The 17,334-nt window shown below is 45.6% G+C and overlaps 1 protein-coding gene across 4 annotated transcripts in view; it reads left to right on the forward strand.

Moving 5' to 3' along the window:
• PDE9A (phosphodiesterase 9A) overlaps positions 1-3,057 on the forward strand; it is a 57,138-nt gene extending 54,081 nt beyond the window's left edge. For 3 of the 4 annotated variants that reach the window (XM_054291314.1, XM_054291312.1, XM_054291313.1), the window contains 3 exons: positions 600-728; positions 925-1,020; positions 2,615-3,051. In XM_054291314.1, the coding sequence (XP_054147289.1) occupies positions 600-728; positions 925-1,020; positions 2,615-2,665 (276 nt within the window). In that variant the 3' untranslated portion in view covers positions 2,666-3,051. Of the gene's footprint in view, positions 1-599; positions 729-924; positions 1,021-2,614 lie in introns of all 4 variants that reach the window. The other variant, XM_054291311.1, reaches the window with a different exon arrangement.
• Positions 3,058-17,334: the final 14,277 nt, after the last annotated feature.

Consider the following 17,334-nt stretch of genomic DNA (forward strand, 5'->3'; position numbering starts at 1 on the left):
CTCTAAGATCCTTTCCAATCCAAACCATTCTGTGATTCCATGCAAAGCTTCTATTACACAAAGTCAGAGAAGGATGCCAGCAAAAGAACCAGCTCAGTAAGCAAGTGAATGCAACTGATTTTCTCTTCTAATCATTAGTAAAGAATGAGATAAAATTTCTGTTTGAAAATAATCACTCTCTGGGGAACAATGAGGAAATCACAGAACTATTCCATCTCTTTCAGAGCAGCAAGGGCCATTACCAGCTTTCTGAATGCTCTGAAATATTTTACCTCACAAGTCCAGTGGGTTTGCAAAGGGAGCCAGCCACCCTGCAAGCCTGGAGGTGAACACTTTGATGCTGGTGCTGAGCAGAAATAACTGAACAGAATTCTCTTCATTCAGATGCTGCTCTCCACAAAGCAGAGACATTGCCCTGAGGGCAGCACATCCCTGTTCTGTGCTGTCTACAGACACCTCTGTGATCTGCATCTGAGGGCTGCTCATCTGCTTGCTGCATCACTCTCCTCACAGCCTGCTAGGCAGGATTAATATTTGTTATCTCTGGGTTTGTTATCTCTGGGTTTTTTATCTCTGGGATGTTTCTCTGATTGTTCCAGAGTGACCGAGAAAAGTCCGAGGGGCTCCCGGTGGCGCCATTCATGGACCGCGACAAAGTGACCAAACCCACGGCACAGATCGGCTTCCTCAAGTTTGTCCTCATCCCCATGTTCGAGACAGTGACCAAGGTAAAGTCACCCAGGGCCAGAAGCCAGACAGGGGAGAGCAGAGCTGCAGTGTTTGCCCCACCAGGGGTTTGGTTACCCAGGGAAATGGGGATGTACCTTTCACACCCTGTTTCCAGCATGTACGGTTAAATGATGCAGCAGCAAGTTGAGGAATGCAGAAGGAAATGCTGATAGTCTTTCTCTTGTTCCCACCTAGCTGTTCCCAGAAGTGGAGGAGGTGATGCTCCAGCCTCTGTGGGAATCCAGGGACCACTATGAGGGGTTAAAACAGATAGATGATGCTATGAAAGAGGTAAACTCCAATTATGTCCTTGATACTGCAAACATTATAACTGAATAAGCCAAACATTATAATTAAGCAGCAGCTCGATTCTGAAACAGTGGGATTGCTCATGGCATAATCATTATCCTGAGAAACACATTCATTACACCTGCCTGCAGAGAAGTGTGTGCCACAAACAATAAAAACGTGTCCTTGCAGAGTCCACCAGGAACCACACAAGTATGGACACAGGACAGGAGCTGCTTGCAAGGCACAGAACCCACGGATAACCCCTGAAGGGTGCACAGCTCTCCCTGGAGGGATCTGCCCTCCCTTGGGAGGGAGTTTGCTTGGGTTACACTGCAGTAAAATATTCTGGGGTTGGGCAGTTCAAGCTTTGCAGCACCAGTGCATGAGTTTATTTTCCCAGTTTATTTTCTGGGAAGAAACTTCCAGTCACCTGTGTGTCATCAAGGATGTGCTTGGTGTTTTATGAGGAATCACTCTGTCATGCAAAGCACCCAGGAGGATTAAACACCAGTGAAGCCCTTTAATTGCCCATTGGGGACTTTAATGTGCAGAGCTTCTCTCCTTTTGTAAGGCTCAGGGGAGGTGGGAATTCCAGGTAACCACATTTGCTGCCTCTCAGCAGGTCTGCATTGCCTCAGGAGCCTGGCAGGGCAGAGAGCAGTGCCCAGGGCAGCAGTCAGAGTGCTGATCCAGCTCCCTGCAGCCTGTGACAATGGCTCTGCACTCCTTTCTTGCACACCTCTTCCAGTGCCTCTTTTCCCTGCCAAGATCCACTACAAAACCTGCCCTAATGGCATCACAGAGTAGGGAGTTTCTGACATGAAAAAATTCACCATGTAGGGAGGCTACTATCAGCCACTCCATCATTAAAATAAGGTGGGAAGTGCCCTGGAGCAGCAGTTGTGCTGATATTTGATGTGTGGGTAATGAAGGTTCCTCCACTTGATCATCCATGAGTGGAACTGAGGCTTTGCTGTAGCTCCCATCTCCTCCCAAGTGCTCTGGTGAAAAAGCCCCTCAGCAGTTCAAGTACTGAGGCTGGTTGATCAAAGAGCACAGGCTCTGAGGGCACTAAATTTTAAAGGAGCCTTTAAAATTAAACTTAACAAAGCCTTTTGGGCATTTTTCCATTTAGACAGGAGCATTTGTCAAACGAGAGCAAAAGAACTCAAATACAACTGCCAGACTTTCTGAGTTTTATTCATCTTTCAAGTTGAGCTGAGATTTTACTTCTGGTTTACAGAAGCTGTCAAAACAGCATTTTTATACAAACTGATGGAGCTTTAATTGCAGTGTATTGGCACTATTAGAGGCCATAAAAAATAGGAGCTGCTTGAATCCAGAAATATTCTGAAACAAGAGGACCTAATTAATCATCTGACAGCCTGGTACAATAGCTGATGAGAAAGATTGAGTTCTGTTTGCCCAGGACATTCATCCAGAGCTGTTTGGATAAAACCCTGATATTCCAAGCTGCTGCCTATTATTTCCCAGGAAATGTTTCAGATGCCTTGTGGGAATCTCAGTGTGGGACTCACAGCAGCACTGTGGGTGTGAGTCAGGGGGATTAATCCTGCTCTGCTCTTCATTCCAGCTGCAGAAACAGAAAAGTGAAGGTTTGACCACCGGCAGTACCGAAAAGTGAGAGGAAACAGCCTTTGAACAAATAAACCACGAGCCTTGAGGCTGCCCTGCTTTGAGAAATGCTCCATTAGCCAAGCAGAGGTGGTGGCTACATCAAAATCCAAGTGGGACCATGCAGGGAGAGATGGACCCACAGCCTGCAGCCTCCTCACAGAGATGCTGCTGCCGTCGGACACCGCGGGCTCCCAGACTCCTGAATTCCCTCTACAGGCTCTGAATTCCCACCACAGCCTCCTGACAGGATTGTCCAGGCTCTGAATTCCCTCCGCAGCCTCCTGGCAGGATTCCCCAGGCTCCAATATTCCCACCACAGCCTCCTGGCAGGAATCTCCAGGCGCTGAATTCCCACCACAGCCTCCTGGCAGGAATCTCCAGGCGCTGAATTCTCACCACAGCCTCCTGGCAGGATTGCCCAGGCTCCTGAATTTGGATTCCCCAGGCTCCTGAATTTGGATTCCCCAGGCTCCAGCATTCCCACCACCGCCTCCTGACAGGATTCCCCAGGTTCTGAATTCCCACCACAGCCTCCTGACAGGATTCCCCAAGCTCCAGAATTCCCACCACAGCCTCCTGGCAGAATTCTCCCTGCGGACACTGCTCAGGCTGCAGCACAGCACCATCCTTCAGCAGATCTGCCTTCCTGGAGAGCCAGCTGCCCACAATCTGTAGAGACAAATCAGATTTTAGCTAAGGAGCCTTTTCTGGGACATGGTCCCCTGGCACCAGGGGTTGTTTTAGTCAAGATACTTTCTGTATGTGTACAGCAGGATGCTAATTACAGCATAGCTCACCAGATGCTTATACACTGACAAGGGTCCAGGCATGCATTTTTGTTTGCCTGGTAGGCCCTAATGACATATTTCTCCTCATTATTCTCTGAATTTTATAGTGTTCACAGTACATTCAGAAGCCCAACATAGTGGATGCAATTTTCTTTTTGTTTTTTTTCTACATTAGAAGAAATCAGAAGAAATCTTAGTGAGTTTGCAAGGTGGCTTTGTGGCCTGGTACAGCTGGACACCATGGGATCCTTCAGCATGGGCAAAGAAGGGAGCACAAAACTGAAAAAACCTTGGTGTAAACACATTTTTATCCTTGTTGATGCAAAAAAAAAAACAACAAGAGACACCTTCAAAAATGTACAGATTTTTTTTTTAACTTTTAAACCAATCTGCTAAATAATATATTCTTCTACAGAAATGGGTGTTATTGTTTCCTTTTGTGTATGTGTTTACATGAGAAGGGTCCATGAGAGACCAATAATGAGTACAAGGGAAGGGGCTTGGGGAGGAGAGGGATGGTTTTCCTTGGAGGAGAAGCCTTGGAATTATTCCTGTGGTACATCATGGAAAGCCTTGGAATTATTCCTGTGGTACATCATGGAAACCCTGGATGGTTTAGTGCTGGTTGTGCGCCAAGCTGTGCCCAGGTGTTGCAGCAGTGAGAGCAGTGCTGGGATTAATTCCTGGGCACCACCTCACCAAAGGGGAGGCTGGAATAAATCCCCCACAGGAATCAAGCCACAGCCATGCTGCTCACCTGGCTTCTCCCAGCAGGGAAAGGTTGTTTTTTCTGAGGGTTTCAGGCCCTACCATGGTGTGGGAGCAGGGATCTCCCACACTGGCAATCTGTCCTGGTTCAGAGCAAATTTGGGAGAGAATCCCCAGAAGGGCTCCTCTAGGAAAACAGATTCAATCGGCCCCTCTGCCCAACCGGTCCGGGAGAAAACACCTCCTTGGAGAAAAGTGGAAAAACCTGTTTATTAAACAGTAAACCTAAACAATATTAAACAATAAACCCCTTGCTTCTCCAAAAGAGATGACAAACTGAGAAAGTCCCTCCCCGGCTTGCAGCTCAGCTCACTCAGTCTCTGATCAGTCCCTCAGTGCTGGAAATGCCACAGGCCAGGCCCGGCCCAGTGGCCTCAGGCGCAGCTGCCGGTGCTCTCTGGGTGTTCAGGCCAGAGCAGGTTAAACAGCTCCAAAGAAAAGGGAAAAAACCCCACAGTCCAGGGAACTTTGCCTCAGCTAGCTAAACTAACTAAAAGCAAAGGAGAGCTCTGTCCTGCTGTCTGTCCATCCACAGACAACACAGGCCAGGAGCAGGAACATGGAGGAGTGAGTGCTGTGTCTGAAAACAAACTGCTGCTTCTTCTCTCCCCCTTCACTCTCTGGAACACATCTTAAAGGTGAAAAACTTATTATTCAGCATAGACAGAGCGAGACAATTGGAGATAAAAGCATCATATAGTCAACCCAGGACACAGTCACAGGCATGGACATTGCTCAGGTTCCCCTTGTTCCCCCAGCTCTGTAAATCCCAAAGCTGCAGCTGGTTTGTCAGGGGGATGAGCAGAAAGGGGAAAATCCTTCCCCCCATGGCCCAGGAAACACTTCAGGCAGCTCAGCCTCTCTGGCAGGTCTCTGAACCAGCCCTGAACAGCAAATCCTGCCTCCTGCTCTGGAAATTTAGATTGTTCTCCTCTTGTTTCTGCACATTAATCCTGAGTTTAACTCTCCCAGTGCCATTTCCTGTGTTTGGTCTCTTTCATTAACACATAAATTGTGTTATTGCAGTTACTCTCCAATCTCTCAGGGAGATCCAAATTACCCCAAAACTTCCATACCTCTCCTCTGTTTCTACCAGAGACCCAGGACAGACTCACAGCTGGTTCTGTCTCCTCCTTTAAACAGCTTTTTGTGTGTGGTTTTGGGCTTTCTGCTGCAAACTGGAAAGGGCTCTGATCCCTGGATTTGAACAGATCTCAAGGGAAATGGAAAGATCCAAGCCAAGGGTCAGCTCCAACTCACACAGAATCTTCATGAATGGATGAACTACACCCTAGGTTTGATTAACCTCAAACTTCTGATGCATGAAGATCGAATCTGATTTATGTGGTGTGAGAGACAACTGCTCACTTTGAAAACTTAAAGAGGTTTATTAAACTTCAACAAAAATACAACAAAGGACTGCATAAGGAAAAAGCTGCAGTGCTGGGAACTGCCCCTCATGCACACCACATCCCCAGTTCATCTTCAAGATGGATGCTCAGTCTTTTATACCCCTGGGGCTGCATCAGCCAGCCCTGGCCCCTCCCAAAGTCTGTCAGGCAGCTCTTCTGTGCCATTTATCAGTGCAAACTGCTTTCTTGTCACTGGATTGGAGCTCAGCTGTTGCCATGCCTCACCCCCTGAGCACCCCCAAGCTTTTCCATTCCCAGCTGCCCCATGCAAGGGACACCTGTGCAGCTCCTTTGTACCTGTCCTGGACAGCCCAGGCTGTGTGATGGCAACAATACAGGGGGAAAGGGAACTGTGGGGAGAACAGAGGGCATCTAAACTACAATAACATAACTGTACATCACTAAAGCTTTTCTTAATATTCACATAACAATTATCTTGTAATTGTGAGAGCCAATCATCTCATGATCCATCTATAACAAGTGGTTTGTGCCCTTTTTCTTTCCTCAATCTTATAATCCAAAGTACATTCCCAGATTGTTCCTCTGTGGGATTCTTCACCACGTTTGCACAAGTAAATGGAATTTGCCATCTCCATTCAGGCAGATTTCTGTCCCAAATCAGCTCCCAGGGCAGATGAGCTGTGCAGGAGCCATCAACAATTGCTCAGGCCTTGCCAGAGCTGCTCACACCAGATGAGAAAAGCTGCCGTGCAAACTTCACTGCTCTCTCCTCCCACCAAAACTTCCTAAGAGTTAGATCCTTACAGGAAGTTTTGTTTCAGCTGGAAGGGTTTTCTCTAACCACAAACCCTAATCCAGCAATTATTTATGCATCTGCTTTGCTTCCTACAGCCCTGGCACAAAGGAGCTTCTTCCTTGGCTTTCTCTGACTGAAGGATTTTTGGGAATTGATGGTTTGTTTTGGCCTGCAACATTTTTAAGAGCCACCAAAAAAAAAAAAAAAACCTGTTTACTGCAGAGAGATGAACAAAAGACGTTGATGAAATCCTGCTGAATATTTTGGAGCTGCATCAGAAATGTGGGAAAAGGGAATGCAGCCCATCCTCAGGGCTGCAGCAGTGGCTGTGGTGATGCTGTCATGGGCTGTGAGGGTTATTGAAAGAACAGGCAACACCCAGGCTGCTTTCACAGGCAGCTGTAAAATAAAATAAAAAAAAAACAAAACAAAAACAAAAACATGCAGTCACAACCAGCTGATGGTATAAATGAGAATACCACAGTATTTTTTTTAAATCTCATTTGTCTTTGTAATATTAGATTTCTATGAGACAGTCCTCCCAAGATATGTTTAACCAAGGGAAATGCAAGGCATTCTTTCATAATTCTACTTTCTTATGCTTTTCCCACAATATTTAACATTGTGATTCATATGCTAATTAAAGGATTTGAGAATCTCAGGCAATCAGCCCATTAAAATGTCACACATTTTCAAGGTGACATTTTAAAACCAGACTCAGCATGAGAATGAAGTTTTTTTGAGGCAAAGAGACAGATGTCTGAGTGTGATTTAATCTTTTCTCCCCCTGTTCCAATGACTTAAGAGTGGGTTTTGTGTCTCAGTGTTGTTTCTGCTTACTGTGGGTGTCTTACAGAGAATTTTCTATGACCTGTTGCAGCTTTCAGCATCATGACAGTGCCAGGTGCACCCCAACCTTGCACTGCTGTCCTAGACTTGTGATCAAAGCTGAACATGAAATGGGTTATAACAATCCCACACCATTTATCCTGGGAAACTAATGATGCGTTCTGGGATTTTACTTCTTTCTCTTTTTTTAAGCTGTGAGATCCCACAGCCCATTACTCTGTGTTTTATTATGGTGTGATAATCAGATCAAACTGAGGCTGCATGTCTTGGGAGGCAAACAGCTTTTTAAAAATGGGAGTGCCCCCACGGCAGCCAATTTACAAGGGAGGTTTAGTGTCTGTTAATACAGGAGTCATGTAATGCCACAGGAGTTTCTGCACATGGAAATTGTTCATCTCAGAGCTGCTCTGAGCAGCAATAACCGCATCTGCCCCATGTGGGAGTTTGAGCCTGTCAGGAGAAGCATTTTCATGCACTGTTCTATTTTCCCATTTTAACAACAAGTTTTTGCTGCAAACTTCTCTCTAAAAACATCTGAAGAGCAAGTTTACCTTCATGCCTGGTTGTTGGGATCTCTTGCTGGTCAGAGGGACCCCAAGAAAAGTTGGAAAGTCTCTTTTCCCAGCCTGGTAGTCAAAGAAAGAGTCAGAGCTCTTCATTTCTCAGTCTCAAGGTTGTTTATTGTATCTTATCTGTAAAATTCTTTCTCCTGCCCTGCCGAGGTCCATCCAGCAGGACAGTTCCAGGCACTCTGCCTGCCCCCAGGGTGGTTTTATGTCTTTATACTAAAAACTACATGTACAATGTTTACAATTACTTTCCAAAACCTATCACCTATGTTAGACAGTGAGCTTCTACTCTAAACCAATCTAAAAGTGCCAACATCACAGCAGAAGATGGAGGCCAAGAAGAAGGAGAAAGGCTGGACATGCCCAGATCCCTCCATCTTGCCCCCCTGAACCCTCATACAGAAACCCCAAAATCTACTTTTTCACCCTGTGATAAATTCACCATCATTCCACTTAATTTGTCATGGCTTGCAGATCTTCATACAAGGTTGGTAATTTGCTCCATGGGTCATAATCAAACCCACAGGTGTTCTGGGCTCTGTGCCAGGGTCTCTGAGCCCCCTGGCAGGGTCTTGGCTGCTCAGCACAGCCAGAAGGGTGTCCTGGGTGCTGACTCCTGATCTGTGGGATTAAGAGCCACACTCTGCTTTTATTCTCCTGTCATGCTGTAAAAATTTCTGTGAGAGAGCAAACAGAGTGGGCAAATCCTCTACCCCACTGACACAAAACCTCTCCTGTTTGCCTGTTTCCCATCTCCTTGGATTACCTGTGGCTGGAAAACAAAGGATCAAGCCTGTCAGGGATGAGGAACACTCAACCCCCAGCCCACAGGAAGAGTTTATAGGACTCTTTCACTTACTTCATAATCATTCTAGTTTTATTCCCCCTTGCAGCCACCCTAGAAAATAAACTACTCAAACTCTAAAGGAGCCTCATGCAGAACCATCCAGCTGCTGCTCTGACTCCCAACTCAAAGAAATTACTGTCCAAGAGGTATTTCTGGGGCCTCCTGAGCCCCCCTTGTGCATGCACCACCCTCTTCCACACAGCACCTTTGTCAATAGGATTGTTTTGTACCAGAAAAATACAGCAAGAACTTTCTGAGGTGTGTTTAAAATAAAAGAGCTTGGATGCTCCTTTTCTAGGCAAGATGGGAGAGCAGCAGGTGATCTCTCCTTTCTGTCAGCTCTCCAGGGCAGTGCCTAGGCAGAGGTGTTGCTTGGACTCTGAAAAAGTGGGACATTGGAGGTCGGTGTGTGAATGCTGTGATGGCACAAAACCCCAGTGTTAGGAAAATTAATCCACAAACACCAGAGGTTTATGTCCAAAAAGGAGACAGAGGAGTCCTTTTACTTTATTGGAATAAGGGAAGAGGCCATGGGGCATTTCCCTGGGATCTCTCAGATTTTTGGAGGACGCAGACTCCTTTTTATCCCAATTTCCTGGGTGCATTTCCCTTCTCTCTTTCCCCATTGGGTGAGGTACTTGAGAGGTACAGACTGCCCAGAATGCCTGATACCACAGATTGCCCTCTAATGTATAACCCTCCTTTTGAATTTTTAATTCTTATGGAATTTAGGGGTTTTTCTTCCCCATTGTTTCTGTCATCTTTCAATGTCTAATTTCATTTATCAGCAAACCTAAAGTTTATTTGTAAAAGCAAAATATCTTTTTCCATTCATCAATCAGTGGAATCCTTCCCACTGTTTATCTCCCAGTGCTAGTTTTATCTACCAGCTTGTTTGTAAAGACAAATCTGCTATTCCTCTCACCAGTAAATCATAATAATAAATTTAATAATCTGCCACTGGCTTCAAATCCCTTCTAGAATGAGTCAGCACGCCGGGGCTTCCTTCTCCTTTCAAACAATCCACATTTGTAAAGCGCCTTGTGGTTTTTTGGATGCAAAACCCAACAATTCCCATTACCAGAAAATAAAAACTTGTGGCCAACCCCACTTTTTGGATGTCCCCATCAAGGAAGGAGCTGTAACCAACAGGTCAGACACTGAGGTGCAGCAAATCTGGCTCCTGCCTAGTGAGAAATCAAACTCTCAGACACAAAAAAAGCTTTCTGGCTATTTTGGCAGGCAGTCAGGAATCACAGGTGTAGTCAGGCACAAGCACACACAGAAAGCAGCTATCTGCAGACAATTTTGTAACACCACTCTTGGCTCTGTTGCAAGACAAACTTAGAACCAGGAGGGTTTGGAAAGTGCAGACCGGCGCTGTCGCAGCCAACATTTGCTGTAAAGTCTCTGAGGAAAAATCTGCTTTCCAAACTGTGTGGAAGCACAGTTACAGCCTGGCTGCCAGACCCAGCAGATCCTCTGCCCTCAAGCTCCAAACTGACAGGGACTTGGAGCAGCTCTGTCATTTTATACAAAATAAAACCAAAAAAACCAACTTGTTCTCTTGTTCTCAGCCCACTGATGGTACTCTGGGCTCAGGACAGCTGGGACACACTCCAGGCTGGAAAATGGCATGAGAAAATCAACAAAAACCACATAAATCTTGCTCAAATTTGTGTGCCCAAGCCATGCCTTCTGGAATGCCCAGCTAGCAGCTGCCCTGGATAAGCCCTGGGAGCCAATTTATCCTTCAGTGCTGCTGCTGCCACTTCAGGGCTGGCCAAAATTACAAAATTATTTTGGCATGGCCAAAACACACCTTAAGCACCAGCAGGCTTGGGGCACTAACCACCTCTCTAGGAAGGTGGAAATATTTCCCTTTCGATGAGCAAATTCCCCACCAAACAATCCCAAAAACCAATACAAACTTAAAAGCCTGAAATTTCATTTTCTTTACTGAGCAAGCCCCAGCTAAATCAAATGAGCATTCAGAGCAGTGCTTATATGTTTGAGTTATTATTTCCCTTCAAAAAAAAAAATTCATTTCAGGCAGAGTTATATTAAAAAACAAACTCCTAACATGCCTGTTAGAAGGTTTTTTCCACCATTTTTCCTTGCCAGGCTTTGAAGCAGCCGTGGAAATTCATGGTTGGGGCTGGGATCCCTGGAGGGTGCTGGGCAGCAAAGACATGGATAGAGCACAGGGAGCTGTGCAGGCAGCAGGTTAAACACCCACCAAACCCTGCCCACACTGGGAATTTGGTGTTTCCCCAGGGGCAGCTGCCCTCCCACCACTCCCCAGAGCTGCCCAGGGCAACTGGACCCACTGGTGCCTCCAGGACTGGCTGCTGGGAGGGGATTTCTTATTGGGGAGAAGAGCTGAAGAAATGTGTTCCTAAAGGTTATGGGGTCAGAGGTCTAAAAGATATATTCTAAAGGTTATAGGGTCACAGGTCTAAAAGAATATGTTCCTAAATGTTCTGGGGTCATAGGTGTAAAAGATATATTCCTAAAGGTTTTGGGGTCGCCAGTCTAAGAGATATATTCCTAAATGTTGTGGGGTCACAGGTCTAAAAGATCTATTCCTACATGTTATAGGGTCACAGGTCTAAAAACAAAAATGTTTCTAAATGTTATGGGGTCTAAATCACCATGTCCTGCTGACAGTTCACTGGGGCAGCGTGTGTGTTATAAAGGAAAATTTCATTTCTTCATTCATTTTCTTCATTTTTCTCCCCTTCACCCAAGATTTGATCCTCCTCCTCCTGCCTGCTATGTGTTGCCAAGGGCAGATCTCCAGGGCAGTGACTCTTCCCAGCTCCTTTCCCTGCAGAGGACACTTCACCCATTTTAGGGTTGTTGAGTCAAGGCTGTGTCATCCAGAGCCAGGGAGATCCCGGCTTGCAATGGACAAAAAGTACAGGAATGTCCCCTTTATTTACAGTTTTTCATTTTATCCTCCCAGCTGTGTCATTTCTCCACCCTGCAGGGTAATTTACTCCTTGACCTGTGCTCCAAGCTGCCTTTTCCACCCATGCAGGAAGCATCAGGTGCTGCCTGATGGCTGCAACACCATGGAACAGAGCTAGGACAGCTCATCCAGCTTCATCCACTGGCAACTGCATGCAAAAGGCACAAAAATTGCATTTCTAAGCCTACATTTTTATTTCTGTATTTATCTAACTGTTTCTACCGAGGAGAAAATTGTGAGCACTCAGCAGCTCCCACAGCTTTGAACTGCACTGAATTACAGACATTCACATGGCTTCACGTAGGTGTTCCACAAATCCAGGCATCTTTTGCATGAAAATACCTAAAATTAAATTGAAAAGGTTACAAGCTGATTAGTATTAAAAGCTTGCACCAGTTAGTATGGTGCAGCTCTTTCTTTCAAACATGAACTGTGCAGGTTAACTCAGAGTGTTTACTCCTTTCAATGCTGAGATTAAGTCCATTATTTCCAGTGCAACAACCTTGTGACACCTCTGAATTTATCTCCAGGACAAAGGTCTTTTCTCATCCCAGGAGAGACATTGATCACTCATTAACCAGGGAGACAATAATCACTCTGAGAGTCACATTGTTCATGCAGAGGGGTTCCATGGCGTGACTTGCAGAAGGAACTCAGAGTTTGCAGAGTGAGAATGGTGTTTGCAGACTGTAAAAGTGAATAACAACCTTTATTCACATTGACATTCTTTCAATAAAAGAACTCAGTCCTGTGCTTTGCTTCATGGATGGATTTATTACTCCATAGCGTGGGGTCAAAATCGAAGCCTGTTTGCCAGATGGGGTTTGCCTGAGGTTTTTAAATTTTATTTTTTGAGCCCTGTCTTTTTCAGAGCCCAGCAAAAAGTTCATTTCATCACCCTGAGTCCTATCAAAATGTGCCCTCTGAATGTGCATTTACCCAGGGCAGTCTTCCTGAAGCTGCAGGCTGGTGCCTGCAAGAAGTGCCTGGAAATTGAGCTTGGCTGTGAGCACAGCAGGGCAGATGGAAGTGCCTGGGTCAGCTCTGGTTGTGTGGCACTTGCTGCCCTTGCTGTCTGGGACACAGCCATGGATGCTCTGTGCTCTGGGGCTCCCTCTTCCTTCCTCCCTTGCCCAGAGGAGGAGGAGGAATCACTGTTCTTGGGGTCTGTAGATGCTCAGAGTCACCCCAATATGTGTTAGAAAGTCTCTTTTCCCAGCCTAGCTCTTGAAGAAGGAGTCAGAGCTCATCATTTCTCAGTCTCAAGGTTGTTTATTTTTCCTTACCTATAAAATTCTTTCTCCTGTCCTGCCAAGGTCTGCTCAGCAGGACAGTCCAGGCACTCTGCCTGCCCCCAGGGTGGTGTTATCTTTTTATACTAAAAACTACATGTACAATGTTTACAATTACTTCCCAATACCTATCACCTATGTTAGACAGTGAGCTTCTACTCTAAACCAATCTGTAAGTGCCAACATCACCCAGAAGATAGAAGCCAAGAAGAAGAAGGAGAAAGGCTGGACATGCCCAGATTCCTCCATCTTGTCCCCTGATCCCCCATTCTAAAAAACCCCAAAATCTACTTTTTTACCTTGTGATAAATTCACTATTGTTCTACTTAAACTTTTGTGGCTTGTAATTTTTCATATAAAGGTTGGTAATTGTTTTTTGTAAGGGCTAAATCAAAGGCACAAGGGTGCCTTGGGCACTGCTGCCAAGCACCTGAATGAGGTCACCTGGACACCAGCTAAATGTCTCCATGCTGCTGATGTGTTTCTCAAGTTGCAGCACAACCTTCAACAAAGGTTTGCACACTAATTTGCAGACCAGGCTCATTGGACAAAATCCCAGTTAGAGATTCATGGGTGCAGGAGGCCCAACAGGTGGATTCCTGCCTCGTGATGGCTGCAGCAAGGACATCAGGCATGGTTTTACCTCCTCCTGCCCAAACACAGGTTGGTTCATCAGCTGGCATCAGCCCCAGCCATGTCCCACACTGCCCAAAGCTGAAACCTTTCATCTTCTCCACCATCTCATTTTTTCAGCATTATAGTATCAGCTACTCCATTCCATTAAGAGCCTCTTTTGAGCCCATCTAAATGTATTCTTATATAAGGAAAAGCAGCATAATAACAAGGACATGTATAAGAGCCTGACATTTCTTTTCATGCTGGTACATGCTGTTCACAAAGTGCCAGAAGAATATTAATGTCTGTCTTTACACAGGTGAAGGGGACTAATCATTTGAAAGGACTCCCCATCTTTGAGAGCTGTTGCATTTCATTATCCCTTCACAGAACACATTGAAATCCTTCACTTGACACCCACATCAGTCTCCCCACTCCCAGCTGCACAACCACTGCTCTAAAGAATTGCCAAGGGAGGATCAAAGAAGAAAATTACACAAAATTTTCAGATTATTTTTATCCTCGAGGAGTTAGCGGGGTGGAGAGGATAATAACCACTTTTCTCAGTGATTACATGGTGCTGGCAGTAAATTTTGCAACTATCAAAAGCTACTGATCACTTCCAACACCTCTGCCAGGAATATGAATCCATAAGAAATGTACATCAGCCATCCAGCCCTGAGTGGTTGCACAGGCAGGGTCACCAGAAAGACAAAAAATCCCCTAAAACCACAGCAGCTGAAATGGAGCCACAGCTCACCCTGTCTGTATGACAGTGTTCACAGGGGTTTTTGGATGAGGGAAGAGATGAGGATCTGACTCCATGTTTCAGAAGGCTTGATTTATTATTTTATGATCTATATTACATTAAAACTATACTAAAAGAATAGAAGAAAGGATTTCATCAGAAGGCTAGCTAAGAATAGAATAAGAAGGAATGATAACAAAGGTTTGTGGCTCAGACAGAGTCCGAGCCAGCTGAGTGTGATTGGCCATTAATTATAAACATCCAACATGGGCCGATCACAGATCCACCCGTTGCATTCCACAGCAGCAGATAATCATTGTTTCCATTTTGTTCCTGAGGCCTCTCAGCTTCTCAGGAGGAAAAATCCTAAGGAAAGGATTTTCATAAAACATGTCTGCCACACTCTCAACACTGAGTCCACCATGAAGTTTTTCCAGTGATTTCTCCCTCCATATCAGGCAGAGATTTACCAGTTGGCAATTTTACAATAATCACAGATGTGATTATTATTATTCATAGTGAAGGTCTCTGGTGTGAATCATCCCAAATGGGTTTGGCCCAAGCTGCAACTCTGACCTCAAAGCTGGGACTAAATCTCTCAAATCTAAACCCTGCTTCTTCAGTCTGGCTCTAGCAGCACTTGCACAGTGCTGATCCACATGGCTCCACGAAACTGTCACATTGCTCTGGGAGCCTCTCAGTTTAAAATTCATCCATCTTTCTCCAGGAGACAGATTCCTGCCAGGATAAGATGGGAATAGCTGTCTCCTTTTCCTAGGAGAAACAGATGACATTAATTTTATTTCCATTTCTAATCCTGCATGTTGCTTTCTCTGCAAGAAGGCCTCAACCCATGGTAGCCCCAAACTGCTGAGCAGGCTGCAGGTGGGAAGTGAAGCACAGTTCCTGCCTCAAGGAGCTGACCACATAACCCAAAAAGGGACATTCATGAATTTCAGGGCTGCACTGCATGCTGTTATAAATAAGAAGCTTGACTAGGCCAATATTCAAGCAGCAATGAATTTATTAATTAATATACTAAAGTATGAGCAATACAGTGCTGGGTACAGTGGGGGAAGTTTTCCCTCCAACTGCACACCGATAGTTGAGGGTTACAGGTATTTATAGGGGTACTCATAAGCTTTCTCAGCAGTTTCTATTCCAAATTTTTACTCATCAGCAGTTTCTCTTCCCAATTTTTATGTCACAATTCTATACACTATTGTGATTTAGTTTTTCTCAGGATGTATCCCAAAACACAAACTCATCCTCCCACCTCAGTCCTTGCGCAGGTCCTGCTCTGAAGCTCTGGGTGAACACAGTGCTGATCATCTGGGAGAGAAGTCAGGAAAGTCACCAGCATGCAGAACCCAAGCAGTAAAACAATAATTCTCCAGAAAGAAGTTGCAAGTGCAAAGCCATTTGCACTTTTTTTGTTTGGTTTTTTTTTTTGGGAGGCTGGGGGAGTTGGAGTTTTTTTGGTTTTTTGTTTTGTTTTTTGGGTGGGGTTTTTTGGGGTTTTGTTTTGGTTGGTTGGGTTGTTTTGGCTGAAGATTCTTGCTTGGTTTTTTGGTGGGTGTTTTGGGTTTTTTTTTGTTTGTTTTTTTGTTTTGGTTTGGTTTTTGTTTTTTGGGGTTTTTTTGTTTTGTTTTTGTTTGGTTGGGGTTTTTTTTGACTGAAGTTTCTTGCTTGATTTTTTGGGGGTTTTGGGGGAGTTTTTGGGGGTTTTTTGGCGTTTTTTTGTTTTGGTTTGGTTTTTGTTTTTTGGGGTTTTTTTGGTTTTTGGGTTTTGTTTTGTTTTTGGTTGGTTGGTTGTTGGGGTTTTTTTTTTGGCTGAAGTTTCTTGCCTGGCCTGTGGCAGGGGCAGTGATGGCCACAGCTTGTTTCCCTGTTGTAGCTCAGGAATGATTTGCTGATTGTACAACTCCTCACTCACCATGGCAGGGTGTGCAGGGACTGATGCAGCTCCTCTACAGACAGACAGACAGACTCCTGCTTGGAAACTCTACAGAGGGGCTCTGCTCACTTCCCAGAGGCTGAAACCTCAGCTCCAGGAACTTTCCCTTCTTGCCCTAGATCCCTGTGTTCCCCTGAGCATTCATCTCCTCTGAAGAATTTAAACAGCATAGTTTAGATATGATTTCCTCATGAATTAGTCATTTTATTGTAAGTGGATGAGCTGAGTTGGGAGCACCATGCTCAGCCCAGCTGAGTGCCAGGAGCCCATTGAACTCACAAAGCAAAGAACCCTGGGGTGAGACCAGACAGCCTCTGCCATCCCAGGAAAGGCTTTTCATTACATGGGGTGTGCTTTACTCACCACACGTGATTTCTCTGGAAATCAGTGCCCAGGGCTGCCTGGGAGCAGGGCAGTGTCACCACAGGTCACTGTCCCTCCCAGGTGAGTCAGGGCTGGGTAATTCAGTGCCCATCACAGGGTGGTGCAGCCCTGTCTGCTCCAAGAGGAGCTGGCTTTGCTCTGTCAAGGTTAAAAAGGAGCAGTTGGTGCTCACTAGATCTAAATTCCCTTTTTTTTAGGTTTGGAAGGGCTGAGTCAGGCAGAGCTGAGGGGCTGTGCGTGTGTGGGTGTGTTGTCAGGTTAATGCAAAGCTCCCATACCTTCTCAGTGATTTCTCATGGACGGCTCCTCTCAGCACAAACAACAAACTCCAATTCTCTCCTCACCCAGCTAACCCACTCTTTTATAGCACTCATCCTCACTGGACACAGCTGTGGCCTGTTAAGGGCAGGCCTGTTCCAAATCTCTGGTGATTAATACAGCTGCAGCTCCTCAGGGGTGAGATTGCCTTCTGCACTATCTTTATTTTCTCACATTCTGTCCCTCCACATGTGTGGTGTGCTGCAGGTGGACAGGAGCTCTCTCGGGGCAGGGTTTGGCAGCTCAGTGCTGCAAACTGGGGGCTCCCCCAGCTCTGGAGCAAAGCTTGAGAGCAGCTGGGCTTCTCTGGCATCAATGTCCCCCATGGCTTAGAGCTGGTCAGGGTGGGATCAGCTCCCAGGGACACCCCCTGTTCCCCTGCCATCACAAAACCACAG

The sequence above is a fragment of the Melozone crissalis genome, unplaced genomic scaffold, assembly GCF_028551555.1.
Source record: "Melozone crissalis strain CALT ecotype California unplaced genomic scaffold, PUWL_Pcris_2 ptg000090l_1, whole genome shotgun sequence".
NCBI lineage: Eukaryota > Metazoa > Chordata > Aves > Passeriformes > Passerellidae > Melozone > Melozone crissalis.